The sequence below is a fragment of the Felis catus genome, chromosome D3, assembly GCF_018350175.1.
Source record: "Felis catus isolate Fca126 chromosome D3, F.catus_Fca126_mat1.0, whole genome shotgun sequence".
NCBI lineage: Eukaryota > Metazoa > Chordata > Mammalia > Carnivora > Felidae > Felis > Felis catus.
In genome coordinates, this window is record NC_058379.1 from 57,766,542 (window position 1) to 57,787,223 (window position 20,682).

At 42.1% G+C, this 20,682-nt stretch overlaps 1 protein-coding gene across 18 annotated transcripts in view; it reads left to right on the forward strand.

Annotated features, from left to right (window-relative positions):
* FHOD3 (formin homology 2 domain containing 3) overlaps positions 1–20,682 on the forward strand; it is a 470,560-nt gene that overhangs the window by 360,953 nt on the left and 88,925 nt on the right. For 12 of the 18 annotated variants that reach the window (XM_045041338.1, XM_023241880.2, XM_023241881.2 and 9 more), the window contains 2 exons: positions 12,883–13,017; positions 17,182–17,232. In XM_045041338.1, coding sequence (XP_044897273.1) covers positions 12,883–13,017; positions 17,182–17,232 — 186 coding nt within the window. The remainder of the gene's footprint in view (positions 1–12,882; positions 13,018–17,181; positions 17,233–20,682) is intronic. The other 6 variants (XM_023241882.2, XM_045041340.1, XM_045041341.1 and 3 more) reach the window with 3 other exon arrangements.

A 20,682-nucleotide genomic window follows, 5' to 3' on the forward strand; every position in this document is an offset into this window, starting at 1 on the left:
AGTCTTTTATTTCATTTCTGGTGCTTTTGCCAGGCAGACAAATTGAAGTTTTATGAGTTAAATTTATTCATCTTTTTGTCTTCTGGTTTTGTGTTCCTCGTGAGGACACCTTTTCTCCCCTGCATGCTTCCAGAATTTCAAGCTGCAGTTTTCACATTGAAATATTTTATCTAGCTGGAAGTTATTTTGGCATATAGTGTGAGGCAGAGATCCACCTTAAATGTTTTCACTTGTTTGCAGACCATTTATCGAATGAACAGTCGTGTCCCTCCTGATTTGTCATGTACCTACAGGAATCCCGATTCACGTATGTGTCTGTGTTCAAACTGTTCCCTTAGGAGTGTGTCCCACCCCCTGGCTTCTGTGAGGCTGTCAGGAGCTCTCCTTCCTCCCAATTCTTGTCTTTATCATGCGGTCAGTAGTCTTTAAAGTAGGACTTTGTCACGTGCTACCTTGAAACAGTCCTGTTGTTTTTGTCTTCTGCTATTGTGCAGTTGTTTACGGTGATGGACAGTGTCAGAATAGAGGATGGGCGATATCTGGGGAAGCTGGGACCCAGCAGCTAGGACTGGGAGGAGGGGAGCCTGCCCTGCTGAGCTGTGACTTCTGTCTGCCAAGTCAAGCTTCCCCTTGTGGGCTCTCCCTTCTTATGACCCCCTTCAACACCTGTCTCCGCCACTGGGGCGGTAACTCCTCCCTCAGGATGAAGATGTCCGTTTCCATGCATTTCCTGCCTGTTTTCAGTTACTTCAGGTTTTGTATGTTACTGGCAGGCCTTTTGACTATCGTCCTGAGTATAACTTGCTGGTACCTGTGTCTTCCTCATCCTAATCTCCTCCTCTGTGTGGGTTGTCTGTTGTGCATGGATCTTTGTGCTTGTGTCCTCTTGTTCTAGTCAGCTTTGGCTTTTATCATTTCTTGCCTTCGCTTGTATCTACATGTGCCTCGAGGTTTTACTTGTTTGGATTTAAAATCATTGATTTTTCCAAATAGATGATTCATATGTTTTTCTGGGTCTCAAATACTTGCTGGCTGTGTTCTATCACTTGATCTACACCGTACTTCTTACAAAATTGTGTTGTGGAGTCAAGAGCACCATCGTGCAATGGAGCTCTAGTTAATTTTCTTTTTTAATTTTCAATTTAAATTGGTCGAAGTCAGTTAAAAAAGACTTTCTCAGACATCACTGAGAAAATCCTGAAAAGCATATAAAATAAGATCAAAGGCATGTTCTTTTTATGTGATCAAAATTAATGGCACCCAGTCTACAACCAGTGACAGGAAATAAAGGTACCAATGTGGACTGAGTCCCTACCATTCACAGAAGCTGTGTTCTCCTTTTACCTTGCCTGCTCCTTCCCACTTGCCTGCTGCTAGTTCCTGATACCAGTCTTGTTACACACAATGAGTTCCTGTAAGGCACAATGTGGTTCTGATTAATCGATTGTGATTGCATCCAAAGTGGAGGAGGGGAGACGCGCTGGTCCATTGACAGAGTGAGTATACGGTAGGTCTGGCTCCCCGATGGCGTCTATCTGCTGTGACTCTGGGTGTGTGGGGACCTGGGTTCTACATCAGCCCTCTGTCCTGCGGGAGGACTCTGAGTCCTCAACAGACTCAAGGGACTCTTTCTCCCACGTGTGTTTTGGAGCTGACTCCTTACCATTCCTACCATAGATTTAGTTCAAGATCTATGTCATGCCCGGACTATCTATCGAGTGATATAGGTCTTTCTGAAATGTAGATCTGAGCGGATGACATTTCCCACTTAGAAACCTTGAATGACTCCTCTGCCAACCAGTGAAGCCCAACTTGACTAACATCACCAAGAAGATCTCTCACATTTGGGTCCTGCAGGCACCTTCCAGCTTCATCAACCATCACGTCCCCCAGCCTCACTGTACTTTAACCCCATGGAGATGCCACTATGAACATACCAGACTCTCCTGGGGACTCTTCCTTCCGATTTGCTCTGTTCTTTGGCCAACCTCTCCTTTATTCATCCACTTGACTCCTTCTCGTCTTCTAAGAGCCACATAGATGACATCTGTCCTATAAAACTCCTCTGACTTCCTCAGACAGGATGAATTGTAACATCTTTGTGGGTTCATATGCTACCTCTATTTCAGCTCTCAGCCCTTTGATGTGTTTGTCCTTTTGTTCCTAAAATGGGGTTCATCAATCTACAGTGGTCCATGGTAGTAGGTTTGGGTCCCCCAAAGCCATGGGATCAAGATGGTTAACTTTCCTGGATTGGATATTTTATTCAAAGATATGGGGGGAAATCTTTAAGACAAGCAGGACTGTGCCCTGTAGGATCTGTGTTCACATGACTCGTAAAAGCGAGTTTTTTCTTTCTGCAAGGAGACACTCTATGCTGTTCTCCTGTTCCTTCTCCTGTAGGGGGCATCTTTACTGCTTTGTCGCTGCTGTTGGGCAGCAGCCACTTCTGTGTCTCCCGCATGAGATTCTCCAGCCTCCTGTTCACCGCCCTGCCCCAAACCTCTTTGTCACATAAGCAGGCGCGCACATGCATGACCAGTTTGAATCTCCCAGAATCCTGTTTTCTTCCTTTGGAAAGTGGGATTGGAATACATTTTTTTTTAATTACATAATTCTCTCATCCTTGTTTATATAAAAGGCAAACATAGCAACCTTAAGCGTATCTATTGTAATTCCACTGGGAAGTGAGAATAGTGCGTGTCACAGAGTTAGGTGAGCCCTAGAACAAGGAAGTGCAAAGGTCACTCATCAAACAATGCAGATGGAACACCTCCACCCACAGAGCTGTAGACACTCACAGGTATTCCATGCTGCAAGCGGAACCCCTGGGCCAACACCCTCGTGTGCACCCTGTCCTAGTGGGTCAGCCCCTGATGGCTGGGCTTCTGGTTTCACACTAGCGTTGTTCAAAGATTACGGAGTGAAAAGGGGTAGGAACAAGGGAGAGATTCCTCCTTCAGAAAATGTACTCCTGGGTCCCTTCTCCCATTTCTCCCACTCGTTTCCACACAGCCCAGCCAGGAATGAGTAAGTCTTACTATTATGGTGGGAGAGGCTGAGTTTCTTCCTGGGTTGATTTGAGAGAGAGAGAGAGAGAGAGAGTGAGTGAGTGTGTGTGTGTGTGTAGACAGCTAGATATTTAGATGGAATCCCCACCCTTTCACATTCTGTTCTTCTGCTGTGCCAGTGTAAAACCAAAATATCCAGCGACAGCTGGAAACCTAGCCTCTGGGGCTGTACACACTCATACACACATATAATGACTCCTATATTTCATTCGGTAAATATTTATTGGGTGCTCACCTTGTGCCACCTATGCTGCGTTGAGAATCTGACGTTGATTTAATTAGACCCGCCCCTGGCTTCACCTGGCTTACACTGTACTGGCAGAAACAGAAGATAAGCAAATCATCAGCAAATGGAGAGTTTCCGCTGCAGTAAATTTTGTGAAGAAAATGAAATTTCATAGAAGTAGAGAGAGAGGCCATCAAAGTCGAGAGCCTAGCATAGGTGTTCTATCCTCATGAGAGACCACCTAATAAGAGGTCTGGGAAACTGAGTCACCAATGTAAGACATATTGCAACTTATCCCTAGGTTTGCCAGCTCTTGTGATGAGATGAGCAAGCCCACTTAGATGAGGGAGATTAAAAAAAAAAACAATTGAGTGAGTCCATATTTTTCTTTAAAACATGATCCCGAGCTGGAAGACTATGTTTGGAAGGGATTTGGTGTTTAGAGAAGGGGTGGGCATGCACAGGAGGTGTGGGTTGGCCTGGACAGGAGAGGAAGAGAGAAGCTGGGAAGGATGAACCTTGGTCCGGGCCTGCAAGGCCAGGAAGCCATGACCCAGGAGGTGCTGGTGGAAGTCCGTGATTTGGAAGCTGCCCGAAGAATAGTTTAATCATGAAGCCACGTTGTGGTGGCCCGGGAACTTGTGACAGGAAGATTGACCTCCTCGCTGGAGGACTCGTTTGGTCTTAGACAGGAGGGTGGAAAGTAAGAACCAACTGGCAAGAACTGCTTGTGAGCCTGGGGTCAAGGCCTGCAGAAGGGGTCAGGGGACGGGTCGAAGCATGATGCCAGCTATGCCTAGGGGAATGGCACGTGCCCTGCACGTGAGTGAGTGCGGTCACGTGAGACTGCATGTGGGGCCAGTGTCCACAGCACACAATGTGAGCCGTGCTCTTGCCTCCCATGGCTGGGAACCTCAGAGCTGCGCTGAAGCAGTGTGTGACAGTTGGGAGGAGAGAGAGCAGAAGGAAGCCTTAAACCCATGTCCCCCTCTTTGACGGCAGATGTCTCCATGATTGTAGCCACGATGATGGAGAAAAGTTGCCTGGTTCTTAGGGCTGCCTCTGGGGCTTGCTCATTTCATCCTTGAGAGCTGGGATGTAGCCCTGAAGGGTGAAAGAAGATTCTGACATTTCCTCATTCCAGGGCAAGCAAATACTGCTTGGCACAACCCAGAGTTACCTCTTCTCCTGTGATCTTTAGATCGAGTGACCCCCGATTTTCACAGCTAGGTTGTAAGGACAACCTCATGGTTTTGCACCAATGAATTGCCCTTTCAGTACCATTCTTTGACCTCTGTATCTTATGTGAAATTAACTGCTTGTGAATTCAGTGATAATTTCAAATATCGGATAATTTGTGAACTTAGTGTGACTTTTGTTACTATCTCACCAGAGATCATTTTTGAAATAAAAGTGTTGAAGATTTGCTTCTTTCACAAATAAGACTTTTACTTAACTCAAACTTACCAAGGGAGCATGTGTGTTTACACAGCTTTTCCAGTATAATTGACATAAAAAAGTTGAGCAGAAGTTTTGACATATGTATATGCAAATGAAACCATTATCACAAGATAATGCAAATATCCATCACCCCAAACATTTTCTCATGCCCTTTTGTGCAAGGCTGCCCTTCCTCATCCTAGGCAACCACTGGTCTGCTTTCTGTCGTCATAGATTAGTTTACACTTTTTAGAGTTTTATATAAATGTAATCATACTATATGTACTCTTGGGGAGGGGTTGACTTCTTTCAAATAACATAATTGTTTTGAAATCCATTCATTTTGTTGTATGTTTCAATACTTCATTCCTTTTTATTGCTGACTAGTACTCCACCATACAAATATACCACAGTTTGTTTATCTGTTGATGGACATTTGAGTTGTTTCCAATTTTTGGCTATGAACATTTGCGTACAAGTCTTAGTATGGAAATGTGCTTTCTTTTCTCTTGGATAAATACCTAGAAATGAAATTGCTGAGTCCTATGGTAGGTGCATGTTTACCTTTTTAAGAAATTGCCAAGCTGTCTTCCAGAATGGTCTTACACCAGAGTAATGCTGTCCTCATCAAATGAGATGAAGTGTATTCCTTTCTCTTTTATTTTCTGTAAGACATTGGTTAACACTGGGGCTGTGGCCAACAGGCTTGTTGAAATGCCCACCTCTACTGTGTCCTCAATGTAACTCTTCTGGCCTCAGTTTCTTCTTCTATAAAGAGGGGAATAGTAGAACTGAGTACAAGAGGTTGTAGGCATTAAAAGAATCATTTCATGTAGGGGCGCCTGGGTGGCTCAGTCGCTCGAGCATCCGACTTTGGCTCAGGTCATGATCTCACAGCTTGTGAGTTCAAGCCTCGCGTTGGGCTCTGTGCTGACAGCTCAGAGCCTGGAGCCTGCTTCGGATTCTGTGTCGCCCTCTCTCTGCCCCTAACCCATTCTCATTCTGTCTCTGTCTCTCTCAAAAATAAATAAGCATTAAAAATTTTTTTAAAGAATCATTTCATGTAAAATAGTACCACACTGTATTGTCTCCGTAAGTGATAACTGTGATTACCAAACACATTTCAGTGAAATGGAATTCTTGTTTCAGACATCTCGGTGAGGGAGGCTTTAACCAGATGGGTTTCTGGGGAAGCCCCTGGAGCCTGGTATGGTCAGGATTAAATATTGCAATTCCTCTCACTCAGAGTAGATCATCCGCTCCATTGCAAAATCTCTCTCTGGCTCCTCTCCACCTGCATTCTTACGTGGCTTCACTCGGCGGCAGCTGCCTCGGCTGTATCGTAGACGACTTCAGCTTTCCAGATGTGTTCCGGGGTGGCGCGCAGCCCTGGTGACTCACCCAGCTGGTAGCCATGGTGGGAACGTTCACGTCAGTCCCCGGCCCGTTCTCGCCTCTCAGGCTGGGTGCTGCCAGTGTCACATTCCAGATCTGGCCCTGATCCTGCAGCTTAGCCTTCCCTTGCACCCAGAGATTTTAGGCTCCCAGCATAAAACGAGATGTGTCATATACCCAGGATGGCCCCGGTGCCGTTCTTTTTTTTTTTTTAGTTTATTTATTTATTTTGAGAGAGGGAGAGAGTGCGCATGAGCTGGGGAGGGGCAGAGGGGGGAGAGAGAGAATCTCAAGCAAGCTGTGCGGTCAGCACAGAGCTTGATGAGGGCCTCGATCTTGCAAACCGTGAGGTCATGACCTGAGCAGAAATCCAGAGTCAGACACCTAGCTGACTGAACCACCCAGGTGCTCCAGCACAGATGCTGTTCTAAGCAAGCTCATACATAAACTCTCATGTTAACCTGATGGTGCTTCATAGGTTTCAAGTATTATTATCACTAATTACAAACAAGTAAACTAGGCTCACCGGGGTTCAGCGATTGGCCATGCTCTGGTTTTCTCTAAACCTTGTTGTGCTCATTCCTTTTTTGCCATAGCTGGTCCTCAGACCAGCCAAGATTAAACATGACAGCAACTTCTAATCACTGTAAGGATTGTTCCTGAAAAACTTAATATGAAAGATAAAAATCTGTTAATGATGCCCTTATAAGGAGAATTTACCATACTAACTTGAATTTTGGTGGTTTTTTTTTTTTTTTAAAGGTTGATTTGGGATTCCCTTTTGTATGGTTTGAGTGCATTCTGGCATCGATATTATGGGTTGAGCCCATTTCCAGAAACAGGACCACAGTTTACATTCTCACATGTTATATTCTCACAGTTTATATTCTCACATGTTGGGCTTCTCCAGAAAACCTAGGGAAATTTATTAATATGATGTTTATAGCCTTTTGTTTCCAGTATGATCAAAGTGACTTCTCTTCATTTAGGACAGAAAAGCCCATGGGAGGTCTTTAAATTCTCCCTTCCTGCTACAGGGATCTGTGTTAGTGTGCTCAAGAGAATGGATCTTGAATTGCTCAAGGCATTTTGCTTCATGTCCAGAATAGAGGAACCACTCTGCTTTGCTTTGAGCTAGCTCGCATTTCAGTTCTTTCAGAACAGAGGAACCAAGGAAGGAGACTTCCCGTGTTGTTAAGGCTGCTCATCAGTGCGTTTGCTGTTGCGTTCTGGCCAGCAAGTCAATATGAGATCTGTTCTTACGAGGTGGTTCAAGTGGGCAGGGTCGAAATCTGCAGGAGGGAATGACATACCGACCTGACTAAACTGGACACACTACTTAACGTTCTCGAGTTCTAATACTACTTTAATTTTATTCAGGCTCCAATATTCACAATTTCTGTAAGGAAATGATGTTAATGTGTAGTATAGAGAGGCTTCACTTTGACTTCATTAGCACAGCCACTAATGGCCCATTATTAAGTTACGTGTTAAGTCTTTCCTGAGATCAGAGCAAACATTTAGAAGAAACTAAAGTCAGAAGGATCAGGGGGAATGGCAAGGTCCTTATTCTGCTCTTCACCGAAGCATGAGCACAGATCACCAAGCATGCTCCTGTCTTTTGTTCTGGAAAGAGAACTCAGAAGGTAAAGATGCTAGCACTTGAGGAGACGACCACACAGGGCAGGCTGGGAAGCTGGGCTGGATTCAAATTCCCCACATAGTCCTAAAATAATAACTCTCCTGTGTAGAATACCTTACGTTTTGTTTTCAAATTCTGGAGCTAGACTTAACTTTTGAGGTTCACCTAGCTCGGGGCTTCAAAGATACTTGATGTTAAAAGAGAAGTACTTTTGATTCTTTTTAAATAAATTTTGTTTAATGTTTATTATTGAGAGACACAGCATGACCATGGGAGGGGCAGAGAGAGCGGGAGAGAGAATCCAAAGCAAGCTCTAGGCTCTGAGCTGTCAGTGCAGAGCACAACGCAGGGCTTGAACTCACAAACCGTGAGACTGTGACCTGAATCAAAGTTGAATGCTTAACCGACTGAGCCACCCAGGCGCCCCAAGAAGTATTTTTGATTCTTGAAGAGCAATAGAATAGCTTCAAAAATACATTCCAGGCTTACAGAAAATTTTAGGTAATGACAGAAAATTATGGAGCTATTGTATATAAAATTGAAGCCCTTGTCCCTTTGATTTATTTTCTTCCCCAGTGATGACCACCTGAAATTGGCTTTGTCATTTCCATATATGTTATTATATTCTTGCTAAATATAAACATACCCCTAAATAGTGTATGGTTTCGCTTGGCATGTATTTAAACTTCATAGAAATGAAAGTATATCGTTCATATTCTTCAGACTGCTTTTCGCTGTCAATATATTGTGCTTTTGAGAATCATCCATGTTAGTCCATTTCACTCTATTTTTTCACATGCATAAAGTATTTCTTTGTAAAAACATACCATATTTTTGTTTTCCTATATAGTTTCTAGTTATTAACCATTAACAGTGCAAAACAGCGTAGCACATGGTATTCTCGTACGTATCTGGCATCTTCAGCATGCAAAAGTTACTCTCTAGTATAAACCTAGAAGTAGAATTGCTGGATTGTAGGATATGCACATCTTCAGTTGTATTGAGTGCTTCTCCAAAATGATTATATCAACTTAGACCCCCAGAAGGTATGGAAGAGAGTTCTTGTTGTCTGGTTCTGTGCCGATGCTTTGGGTTATCAGGCATTAGTTTTGGTCAATCTGCAATCTGATACGTTTGAAATAGTATTTCACTATGGGTTTAACTTGTATTCTTTTTCCCTGATTTCTTTCACTTATATATCTGTTGGCCATTTAATTCTCTTCTTCAGCAAAATGCCCATTATCTTTTGCTCATTTTTCCACGAGTGGTTTCTTTTTTTCTAATGTGGAGTGGTTCTTTTTGTTACATGTATACTAATCCTTGTGGTTTATATGTGTTATAAGTAGCTCCTAAGTGGTGGCTTCTCTTTATTCTTAACTTCTGTACTCTTTTAAGTGCATACAGATTTTAAATTTTAATATATGTAAATGTATCAAGTTTTTCTTTTTTGATGGCACTTTTTTTGTTTCTGGTATAAAAATTCTTTCCTGAGATAAATATTGCAAAGTTTTTACTTTTTACATTTTCCAATCCCAGAATTTTTCTTTGTGTTTGGTATGTGGAAGGCCTCACTGTATTTTGTTGTATGTGATTAATAATCCTCTCGGTACAAATTGTTAAATAGTCCATCAGTTCCCCGCTGATTGATCAATACTAACATTAAGATGCACTTAATGTTCCAGCATTGAGTAATGTTTACCATAGTTTAAAAAAATATGTTGGCTAAATACCCATTGTCAGATTAAGAACACTCTCTCCAGTTCTATGCTTGCTAAAGTTTTTTTTTTTGTTTTTTTTGTTTTTTTTTTTGTTTTTTTTTTAATAACGAATGAGTATTTAAAGCTTTTTCTGCATCTACGGAGGTAGTCATGGTTTTTCTCCTATAACCTGTTAATGTGGTAAATTACATTCATTGATGTATTCATCTTAAACATCCTTGGATTCATTGGACAAACAGCATGATTTTATTTCAGATTTTGCAGTGGTGTTCATATTTGCAATCAGTATATAACTTTCTATCCTCATACTGTTCTTGTTTAGTTTTTGTGTCAGACTACTACTAATCACATAAAATGAGCTGGGGAACTTTTATATTCTCTGAAACTTTGTATATGATTAAGATGAATTCTTCTTTGATTATTTGGTAGAAATCACCTTTAAAAATATGAGCCTCGTGGGGTTTTTGTTTTGTTTTGGTGTGTATGGATATATCTGTAATTAATTGATTCAATTTCTTAAAGGTTAATAGAGCTCTAAAATTTCTATTTCTTCCTCAGTGATTTCAATCATTTTTAGAAAAACATCATTTCTTCAAAGTTTCCAAATGTATTGTCATCGAAATTTCTCATTTTCTCATAATTATTTTTGTCTCTTGTTATGTTCATATTTGTATCTATGTGCCATTCTTGAAAATTGCTTATTAGTAGCTTTTTTCTTATTAGTAGCAGTTTTGACAGAATGTATTATTATTTTTAAAAATTATAAGCCAGCTTTGGTTTTTTAAATTTTCTCTATATTTTTCTATTTCATTCATGTTTGTTCTTATCTTTATTTAATTTATTTTACCTTATTTAAATTTATTCTGTTGTTGCTTTTCAAACTGTTGAGTTGACCACTCATTATTTTTTACTTCTTTTCTAATACAAACACTTCGGGTGATAAATTTCCTTCTAAATACTACTGTAGAAGTATTCTATAAATCTTGATATATATTGTATTCATTATAGTACCCTTTGGATCATTTCTAATTTTCTGTATTTTTCTTCTTTGGCTTGAACTATTTAGAAGTGTTCACAGTTTTCCAATTATATCAATTTTTAAAGTTTATCTTATTCCAGCTCATTTACATTGTTGAGAGGAGGGTAGCCCATATGAAACCAATTTTTGGCATTTATTTATGAGCTTTGTGGCAGGATTGGTGGTCTCTGTATTTGAGAAGAATGTGTTTTCTCCACTTTGGGATAGTAGGTATATATGCTCATTTGTTAAACTTATTAATCAGGTTGAAACAATCTGTTATGTCCGTAACAATTTGTCAGTCACTGCGGGAGAGGTACAGTAAACCTGAACACTCTATGGATTAGATTTAGCCTCATATGACAGAAAAAAATAAGTAACAGCTTAAGAAAGATAGTCTAGATTTCATCTATATGAAGGAGAACTCACATTCTATCCATGCCCAAGTGTCCAGGGCTGATGAAGTAGCTCCCGAGAGAGCCTGGAATATGGGATGTGGTTACTCCCTTCCTGTAGCCAGCAGGAATGGTGGCTTCTTCCCTCTGCTTCTGACTGACGGCCAGAGGCAGCTCCATGTTGCTAAGGAGAATGGCTGTGGGACTTATGGCCGAATGTGAGTGATACCAGAGTCCCATCTTTCTCCTGCACTAAGGAACCTTGTGTTCCCCACCAGGCAGGCATATTTTCACTGGATTCAAGTAGGATTTCATCCCACCTATATTTCAGCAATATTTATATCTTAGTTTTAGAATTTTTTCGACAAATGAAGGCCTCATTGTCCATACAGATTTGTCCAGAGGTCCAGCAGACCCCTCTTCCCAGTGAACCCCCTTTTGTATTTTTCATGAGTTTACATAATTTTTTCTTTTCCCACCCATTCTCGTGACTTAACATTTCCTGTGATTCCCACCACCCTGATCCCTCACTGAGGCCTCTCGCAGCCAGTTGTCCCCATGATGCCATCTTCAGTGAACAGTCCATATTGAGTGGTATCACCAGAAGTCAAGTCCTTTGAACATGCTGTATGTTCTTGGATGCTTCTTGACGTAGAATAAGATTTCTTTATTTTCAGTCAGATTTCAGACCAGTATTGTCTTTTTTTCTTCATCTGTTATCTTAACACCTGTTTTAAGATGACACAATTATTTTGAGGAGGTATATCAAGAAGCTGGTATATGGTAAAATATTTTTAGCATATGTAAAATAGAAAACAGTTCTAGATTGAATGTTGATTCTATAACGTCTTTCCATAGATCAAGTTTAAAATGCGTGTGTATCTCCAAACTGGTGCAGCCACTCTGGAAAACAGCATGGAGTGTCCCTCAAAAAATTAAAAATAGAACTTTCCTACAACCCAGCTATTGCACTACTAGGTATTTAACCAAAGGATACCAAAATGCTGATTCGAAGGGGCACATGCACCCTAGTGTTTATAGCAGCACTATTGACAATAGCCAAATTATGGAAAGAGTCCAAATGTCCATTGACTGATGAATGGGTAAAGATGTGATGTGTGTGTATAATATACATAATGTGTGTGTATAGGTGTGTATATTGTGTGTGTGTGTGTATATATATACATATATATATATAATGGAATATTTTTGGTGATCAAAAAGAATGAAATCTTGTCATTTGCAATAACGTGGGTGGAACTAGAGTATCTTATGCTAAGCGAAGTAAGTCAGAGAAAGACAAATATCATATGATTTCACTCATGTGAAATTTAAGAAAACATGAACATAGGGGAAGGGGAGCAAAAATAAGATAAAAACAGAGAGGGAGGCAAACCATAAGAGACTCTTAAATACAGAGAACAAACTGGGGGTTGCTGGAGGGGAGGTGGATCGGGGATGTGTTAAATGGGTGATGGGAATTAAGGAAGGCACTTGGGATGAGCACTGGGTGTTGTATGTAAGTGATGAATCACTAAATTCTACTCCTGAAGTCATGATTACACCGTATGTTAACTAACTTGGATTTAATTAAAAAAAAAAAAAAGAATTAACCTCTACAAAAAACTGTGTGTGTATCTCTCTCTAGAGAGAGAAAGGGAGTGGGAGAGAGGATGAATCTGTATTTATGAGAATTCTTTTTGGTAATAACAGCACCTATTATTGATGACTGCTTATGTGCCAGGCATGGTGCTTAGCATTGTATGCACATTAGTACCTTCTTCTCCTCCTGGTGCACGAAGCAGGGTACTTACCTCCATTTACAGATGAAGATCTGAGACGCTCAGTAATCTCCCCCCAGCAATACCTAGGTACCAGCGGACTGGACCCTCACTCGAAACCGAAGTCTGGCTGGTTCCTACTTGGGTACTTTGAATCACAGGCCAAGCCACTAAAACATTAACTCTGTATCTTTAGGTCTTCACTGAGTGGTCTTCTCACATCATCCTTTAGGCAGCATCAAGAGTCATTGGCAGCAGAGAGAGAGAGGCGGCGGCAGGAGAGAGAAGAAAGGTTGCAGAGAATAGAACGGGAAGAAAGGAACAAATTCAAGTAAGGAATTTCAAGACTCTCTAAATAATGGAAAATCGAAGTGCATGCCTTCGTGCTCTGTATGATGAATACTGGTGTGAAGGGTTCGATAGTAATATGTTTGCTTTAGATTCTGTCTCTGTTTTTAAGGAACTGTAAGACATTCCTGCAACGGACTAGCTCTGGCTTGTTATGGCCGTTTCCCTCTAACCATATGGCAGGAAGCACAGAAAGCCAGCCAAATACAATTAGGAGCTTGTGTATTTTGGGGGCCTCCATTATCTAAAACGGTCTTATCCAGGCCTTCCTGAAGACAGAGAGCCTAATTGTCTTAACTTAATTTGTCATTTCCCCCTAAAGCTACTCATGTTTTATTCATATTCCATTGGATGCCAAAAGAAAATGCATTTCCCACTTTCTGCTTTGCTCCTTGCTCCCTGTTGCAATCTTCAGTGTATTTTTTTAAACAATAATCTCTCTTCCTATGGAGGAGAAAGCCACTCTGCCGATTACTCCCAGCCCATTATCCCACTGATCTCTTTGGTCTCCATCCAGCTCCCAGGCTGTGTTCCAGTCTCAGCCTGTCTGCCCCAGCTGAGTTCAGTGTCACTCCGTTTCTCCTCCAGCCTGTGCACCTGTTCTCACCAACCTCCTGGTCAACCTCCTTCCACTTCTCCTCCTCCCCGCCAGCTCCGTGCTGTGCAGTGCTCTATGCAAAACACTTGCTGAGACCATCCTTACACATTTCGTTCCTTCTGCTCTTTTCTCGCATCCTCTCCCCCTCTTCATCGCTGCCTTTGTCACCGGCACAGTCATTGTTCCTAGACCTCCTGTGTTCTTTCTTGCTTTCATTTCTCACCCCATCTTCACTTCCTGTTTCGTCAGTTTAGTTTCTTTGGCAAACAGTATCCCCTTTCAATGACTCCCATTTAAACCCACAAAGAATATAAAGCAGTGTCAATAAGGATTTATAGGTTCTGTTACATTTTTCCAGGACCCAGGTAAGTATGAAATGGTCAAAATAGAAGCTGAGTTGTAAAGTTGCCTTAACTATAATTCACTATTACATGGCAACAAATATCCCAAGTCTGAGTGAAGCGCTAATCTTGGCTTTTGTAAGGCTGGGTTAGTGGCTGGCACGAAGTCAACTTAACATCATTCCTCCACTGTGATTGCATAGCAGACCCTGAACTGTCGGACTTTTACCAAATTATATGTGGAAATGCCCGACCTGTATGCATCATTTCTCATGAGGTAACTCTGCGAGTCGTCACTTCTGGAAAGACCAATTTGTAAAACCACTAGAACAGGTGAAATCCTTCCTGATCAGGGCTTTCTGAGAGTTTGCATAGTTTGCCACCAAATAGCAGCGGCGAATCTGACTGAAACACACAGCAGATTCAGAGGATAGTTTGCACGTACAAGGATTTGGGCTGAAAACCTACTAAAACAGGGTGTCAGTTCAGGGGAAGATGGAGTCGGCACACTCCCTCCCATCTCTTCTGCGCCACTGAGTGCCACCCGAAGCCGTGGACAGACACACAGAGCTCTGAAGACTCTGAATTGTAAAAGGGAGCCAGTGAACTGGGGACAGAGGCTAGCATTCAGAGTTCCAAACCAGCGAGAGTTTACCCTTTTCTTTCCTCTTCATCACCTGGCGTGTCCTCAGAGGTACCCCCAAACCCAGAAGTGCGTACCAAGTGTGAACTGAAAGAGCTCTAAGAGAAGGCCTCTCTTTCTGAACTCAGGAGCAGACAACGGAGTTCCTAAGAGTCAGAGACTGGAGAAGTGTCCCGTATTTTCATATTTTTTTCCCTTCTTCCCTACCCCAGTCTCCAAGCTGTATTATTACCGAAGCACAATGATGGCAGCAGTGTCCAGGCAGGTGCCTGAAACTCTGAGGGAGGGCACCCCTCCTCTGACCAAAGGAGCTGTGGCTCCAAGAGCACTAGGCAAATCGCCCTCGTTCTCTCTGCGTCCTGCTGTGCTGTCCTGGGTGCAGACGGAGTTACTCAAAGTATGCACCAGAGCATGGAAAATAAAGCCCCAGCTTTCTGGCTACAGGGCCAAGAGTGGAGACCCAAGGAAGCTGAGAAATTATAGGAAAGTCACAAAGGGTAGAGAAATTAAGAGAGCATTCTGGGTTCATCTCCCAATTGTGCACATGTGGCTCAGAACTTCCAGAGCATACCACAGACTTTGAGAACTAAATACAGAGTGGACCGCCACTCAGGGTCCAGGACTTGGCTACTGGGTGGTGCACACAAGGGCTCAATTTGAATAGCATTAAAAATATTTGAAAGCTGAGCTAATATTGGAGCCAGTGTCAGAACTGGCAGGCTGGACCTAACCCAGTTGATCGCCTGCTTAAAGAAAATAAGATTCTTCATAGAATTCAAGGAAGACCCAGAGTCTCATTTCAAGATATTTAAAATGTTCTGGATGCAATCCAGTGTAACGTGTCACACAAAAAAACCACAAGGCTCTTAAAGGGGAAAGAAAATCAAAATGTGCTAACTGCAAAAGGACATAGATGTTATTATCAGACAAAAACTGTAAAGGAGCTACTATAAACATGTCCTAAGAAGTAAGGGCAAATACTTTTGAAACAAGTGAAAAAATAAGTCTCTGTAAAGAAATAGAAGCTGTAAAGAAGAACCAAGTGGAACTACATATAGCACTGAAAAATGCAGTAATCAAAATAAAAAATTCACTGGATGGAATCAATGGCAGAATGGAGATGAGAGAAAAGTCAGTAAACTTGAAGGTAGAACAACAGAAATTATCCAGTTTAAAAAATGAAGCATAACATTGGGAAAAAAACGTAGCGTTATCAGGGACCTATAGAACAGTAACAAAATGACTTGCATTCATATCATTGAAGCCCCAGAAGAATAGGACAAGAGCGCATTGTAACAAATACTAAGCTGTACATTCATATGCTTGTGTGTCTAGGTACAGACCGTGCTTGTAACTATCCACTATTTGCTTTTCGTCCCGAGTGGGTCTCACTTCCCATGTAAGACACAGATCCTGGAAAAAAGAACCCTGTCCAAGAAGGAGTGCTGGTCAATCGTCAGGACAGACCACATACAACTATTAATTATGATGACTGTAGTCCCAGCCTGAAAGTCTGAGGATGTGAATGAAACGAATTTCGAAAAAGGAAATAGTAATTCAGCCATTTATTGATTTAAGTTATTCATACTTCTTTTGTTTTTTTCCCTTGGAGAGCATCCTTACCTGTTCTTATTTTTGTTGAATATGATTTTAAGATTCCTGGGTTATGGGACATATTATTTCTAATGTGGAAGGTGATGAGGATGAGTGCTCGTAAATGCTAACAAATCTGGGTCTTTGTTTCTTTTTCTCCGTCTCCTAAGCTGCTTTAGTTGCTTTGACCTACTGTCCCTTTATATCCTGTTACCAGTGCATGGTGGGGGGGGGGGGGCGGGTAGAATACTTAAGCTACATTGTGATGTCCAGTTTAGGAAGCCACGAAGTCATAATTTTTCAGAAAAATAAGTGGTCCACTGAGAAGTTGCTGATCCTAAGTCTTAAACTTAGTTTCAAGCTGGAATCTCATCAGCAGGAGCAGAGCAACAAACGTGGGAAGTGGACAAAAGTTGGGCATCTTACGAGTGCAGACAAGAGAATGTACAAAGCAAGAGTTTCCCATGATCCCTGTGTAGGGATGGAGAGGAAGAATCCTGCACTGTGGCATGAATGTCCAAACTGCAGAGTGCAACACAAAATGGCCTAGACACCTGGACCCACCTAGATTTAATCCTTGAGATGAAAATTGTGGAGCTAGCAGGACTTGATTGGACGTTAATCATCTCTGAAAGCTATTGCTTGCTTGCAGTTGCCGTATTTTATTTATGTATTGTTTCACCTTTTAAAAAACTTTTTCGCCTCCTCTCTCACCCATATACCTAAATTCTTCTTTCTTTAACTTGTGGGATTTCCCATGTTTTCATCCCTGTGATTCGATAGGAAATCCATTGCATTTAGTAGTTTGAAAGGGTAGTCTTTATATATATATATTTTTAATCCAGCACAACCACTTTCCATTTCTGAGGCAACAGTCTTTCATGAAACACTAATAATTTCTTGGCAATTTCATGAGCATCTAATTCTGTTCTTTTCCTTCCCTATTTTGTTTCTTCTGCATATTTCCGTTAGCCGAGAGTATTTAGACAAAAGAGAGGAGCAAAGACAAGCAAGAGAAGAAAGGTTTGTATATATTTTCTTTCCCATTGTAACCAAATGGCACTTGACTTTGCACTGTTAACCAAGCATGCTAAGGGAATTGTTAATTAAAATAGCTCACTCAAGTCACCTAAGACTTTGGGTAACTGGTATTTTGTGGAATAGGATGCCCTAGTTATCTACGTTTTCCAAGAAAGTACAGACTTAGTAATTAGTGCCATTGTGGTGTGAAATGTATGTCTGTTCCTCCATACTCTTCACCAAATGAGGACGTTAGTTTAGCATACTGACATATGGTATATATTTTAAATACCCTGCATGACCGCTGCTGAGTCTGGGCTACGTGTCCCTACTGTGTGCTTCCAGGTCACGCATTCCTTTAACAAATATTTGAACACACAAACCATGCCAGGCGCTGGCTGAGGTGCCAGACATTCCTGGGACTCGTACACGATGTGCCTGATAACTTACTTTGTCTCCCTACTGAACTATACTCAGTTCCTGGATGGCAGGAACCATGTCTTGTTTTCCTGGTTGTCCCAGTGCCCTCCGCAGTGCTTGGCACATAGTAGGCACTTAGGAAGGAGGTATGTAATAAAGGAGCAAATGAACCAACAGCTTTACTTAAAATACTTAAGCTGTAAGCTATTTTATTTTTTCAAATCACTAAAATATACAAAGTGAATATATTCCGTGTCTGATAAACTTAGGTCACCAAAAGAAACCGTTTTTTGGAAGTAAACCAGCAAAAGGCAAGTTTTTACCCGGTAGCACCGTAGCCTGCAGTTACTCCCTCTACCACCAGATGGCGATACTACATGGAGCAATGGAAAGGCTGATTTTCCTACTAGAGCCAGTTGGGAACCTCACAATCTGAACTATGCCAATAAGTGGAACTTTGCTGAGTTTTCTTAGACACCTTCAGCTAAATAGTTCAAGACAGTCTGAGGACAAGAAAAGTGCAGTCTGTCTGTGTTCAATTAAAAAATTAGATGCTTAGGCCAGCCTTATAAACAAAACTATGGCATTGCTTTAATTCCAGTGTTTTATTAGATTATTGCCACCATAATAACCAGTGGTGGCCAGCAAATTTAGAGTGGAAGAAATAAGAAACTTCTATTTCTCTAATGAATACCTGTTTTTGACATTGGGGGCATAGACTTTGACTGAAAATGCTGTCGACTTGATGTCCAGGCTTAAGAAACCAAATTTTATTTTAGTTTTTAGCTTTCCCTCCAGATTCTGCATTTTTTTTTTTAACTTTGGACAGTTTGACTGTTATGTTCTGTCTCCACAAGCAAGGCTTTAAAGCTTCTGAGGAGATCTCAAGGTCCAGACTGACCTCAAAATTGTCCCAAACCACTGAAGTCTACCTCTTTCTGGATAGCAATCACTGATTTTTTCACCAAAGCATAGCATCACTTAGGACTGGAAGACCTGTGTAGAGAGAGAGGTGTTTGCCGCTCCTCTCCTGTCACCTCTTGTTCTGACCTCAGTCCTTGCCCCATGTCACCCATCTGCCTGGGGCTTCTTCGCTGGTGCAGGAGTGGCCTCTCCGTGGCCTCATGTGGGCCCCATCTCTGTTTACATGGAGGCTTGTGGAAGCAGCCAAGAATTTCCCTTTAGTTTGGACCAGCCACTTTTCTTGATTAGTTTGCTTCTTGAATTACCTGGTGAAGATGGGAGAGAGGGTATAAACTTTTCCCCAGTTTGGAAAGCTGTTGGGTTCCTGGCAGACCAGGAGTAGATAAGATTTCCAAGTATAATGGGATTCAGAAATGGATGGGGTGACTGGAGATCAGAGGTGGAAAGAGCTTCGGAAGTAAGGAAGAGGGCTCCATCTAGAAACCCTTCAAGGTAGACCCAGGTGTGTTTGTTGGGTCCCATGTCTCTTTCTCGAAATGCAGTGGCTCAGATAAAAATGGCCAGAATCACAGCAGATGGTTTTTTAAGGTTTGTGTCATCCAGTGTAGCAAGATGAGTGTGGTTTTGCCATTTTGAAGTGTAAAGGCTGTCCAGTCACGTTTGATTTCATTTTGATTTATTTCGTGTTATCTCATTCCAGCATTTGAGGCGAACTAGTTTATGGACAATGGTGCAGATCCAGAGTAAGATTCTGGTGAGGTGCTGCTGCTTCTTTAACATTAGAAGAAAGGCTTTATCTGATCATGATTCAGTGACATTCACAAATAAATTTTTTTGAACGTTTATTTATTTTTGAGACAGAGAGAGACAGAGCATGAACAGGGGAGGGCAGAGAGAGAGGGAGACACAGAATCTGAAACAGGCTCCAGGCTCTGAGCAGTCAGCACAGAGCCCGACATGGGGCTCGAACTCACGGACCGCAAGATCATGACCTGAGCCGAAGTCGAACGCTTGACCGACCGAGCCACCCAGGCGCCCCTCACAAATAATTTTTTAAGGGAATAGTAAGGAATGAGATCCAGGCTGAGGCTGGGGGTGGGGTTGGGGTGGGGTCAGGGCCAGGATTTGTCTCAGGGGGATGGCATAGGAAATGCCTATGGCAGGCAGGGGTTATGGGAAAGAGTGCAAGGGGAAGGTCAGGACTAGGCTAGGATTTGGGAAATTATGCATGAAAGTGATCAATGAAGCAGTAAGAGAGGATTCTGAGCATTGCTTAACTGGTCTGAGGACAGAATAGAACTTGGAAGGAGTCGGATTTTGGTTTAATGTAAGGAAGAGTTCCCAAGTAGAAGAGTGGCAGGAAAAGTTATCAGTAAGTAGATTTAGTTAATGTAAAATCAAACAGAGTTTCTATAGGGCCCTGGGGAACGAGATCCAAGCCCGTATATGCTCCCTGGGCTGTAACACTAGCCCTGCAGCCCACCACCTTGGTGGATGTGTGAATTCATTCAAAAGGTTTGTTTGCCTGTCTCTCCCACTGAACTGTGAGCTCCATCGGGCGGGGGGAGGGCGTGTTTATTATTAAATCTCTAGTACCTACTGCAGCACTTAGCACATGACAGGCACTCCACAAATGTTCAATAAATGAAAAGATGAATGAATAAACAAAAGATATGGGCAGAGATGGGATAAATGGGAGTGTTTAGGTGAAAGTAGGAAAGGTGAAAAGTCTTTTCTTAAGGCTGTGGCCTGTGGATAGAAAACCCAGTGCTTTGCATACAGGAAGCTTCAGGAGAGTCTCAGCTGGGGGTTGTGTTGCAAAGCCACAGGGACGTAGGACCCTCATTTCGTGGGCTGCTGGGCTCCTGGGGGAGTAGGTACTGTTGGGCCCCTAAGTGCACTTAGAGTCTGTCTGTAAGACAAGGTTGTGATATAGGGCAAGCTTCCTCCCCAGGAACTGCCAGAGGTTGACATGGGTCAGGAGAGGTTGCTAAGCTGTGAAGCTCTAAATGCCCGGTGGCCTGGCTCTTCCCAGGCATGCCAGTCTCCCCTCACCACTCCGGCCCATTGCAGATGGCCACTGGCACTGCTTTTTCCACAAAGATTTAC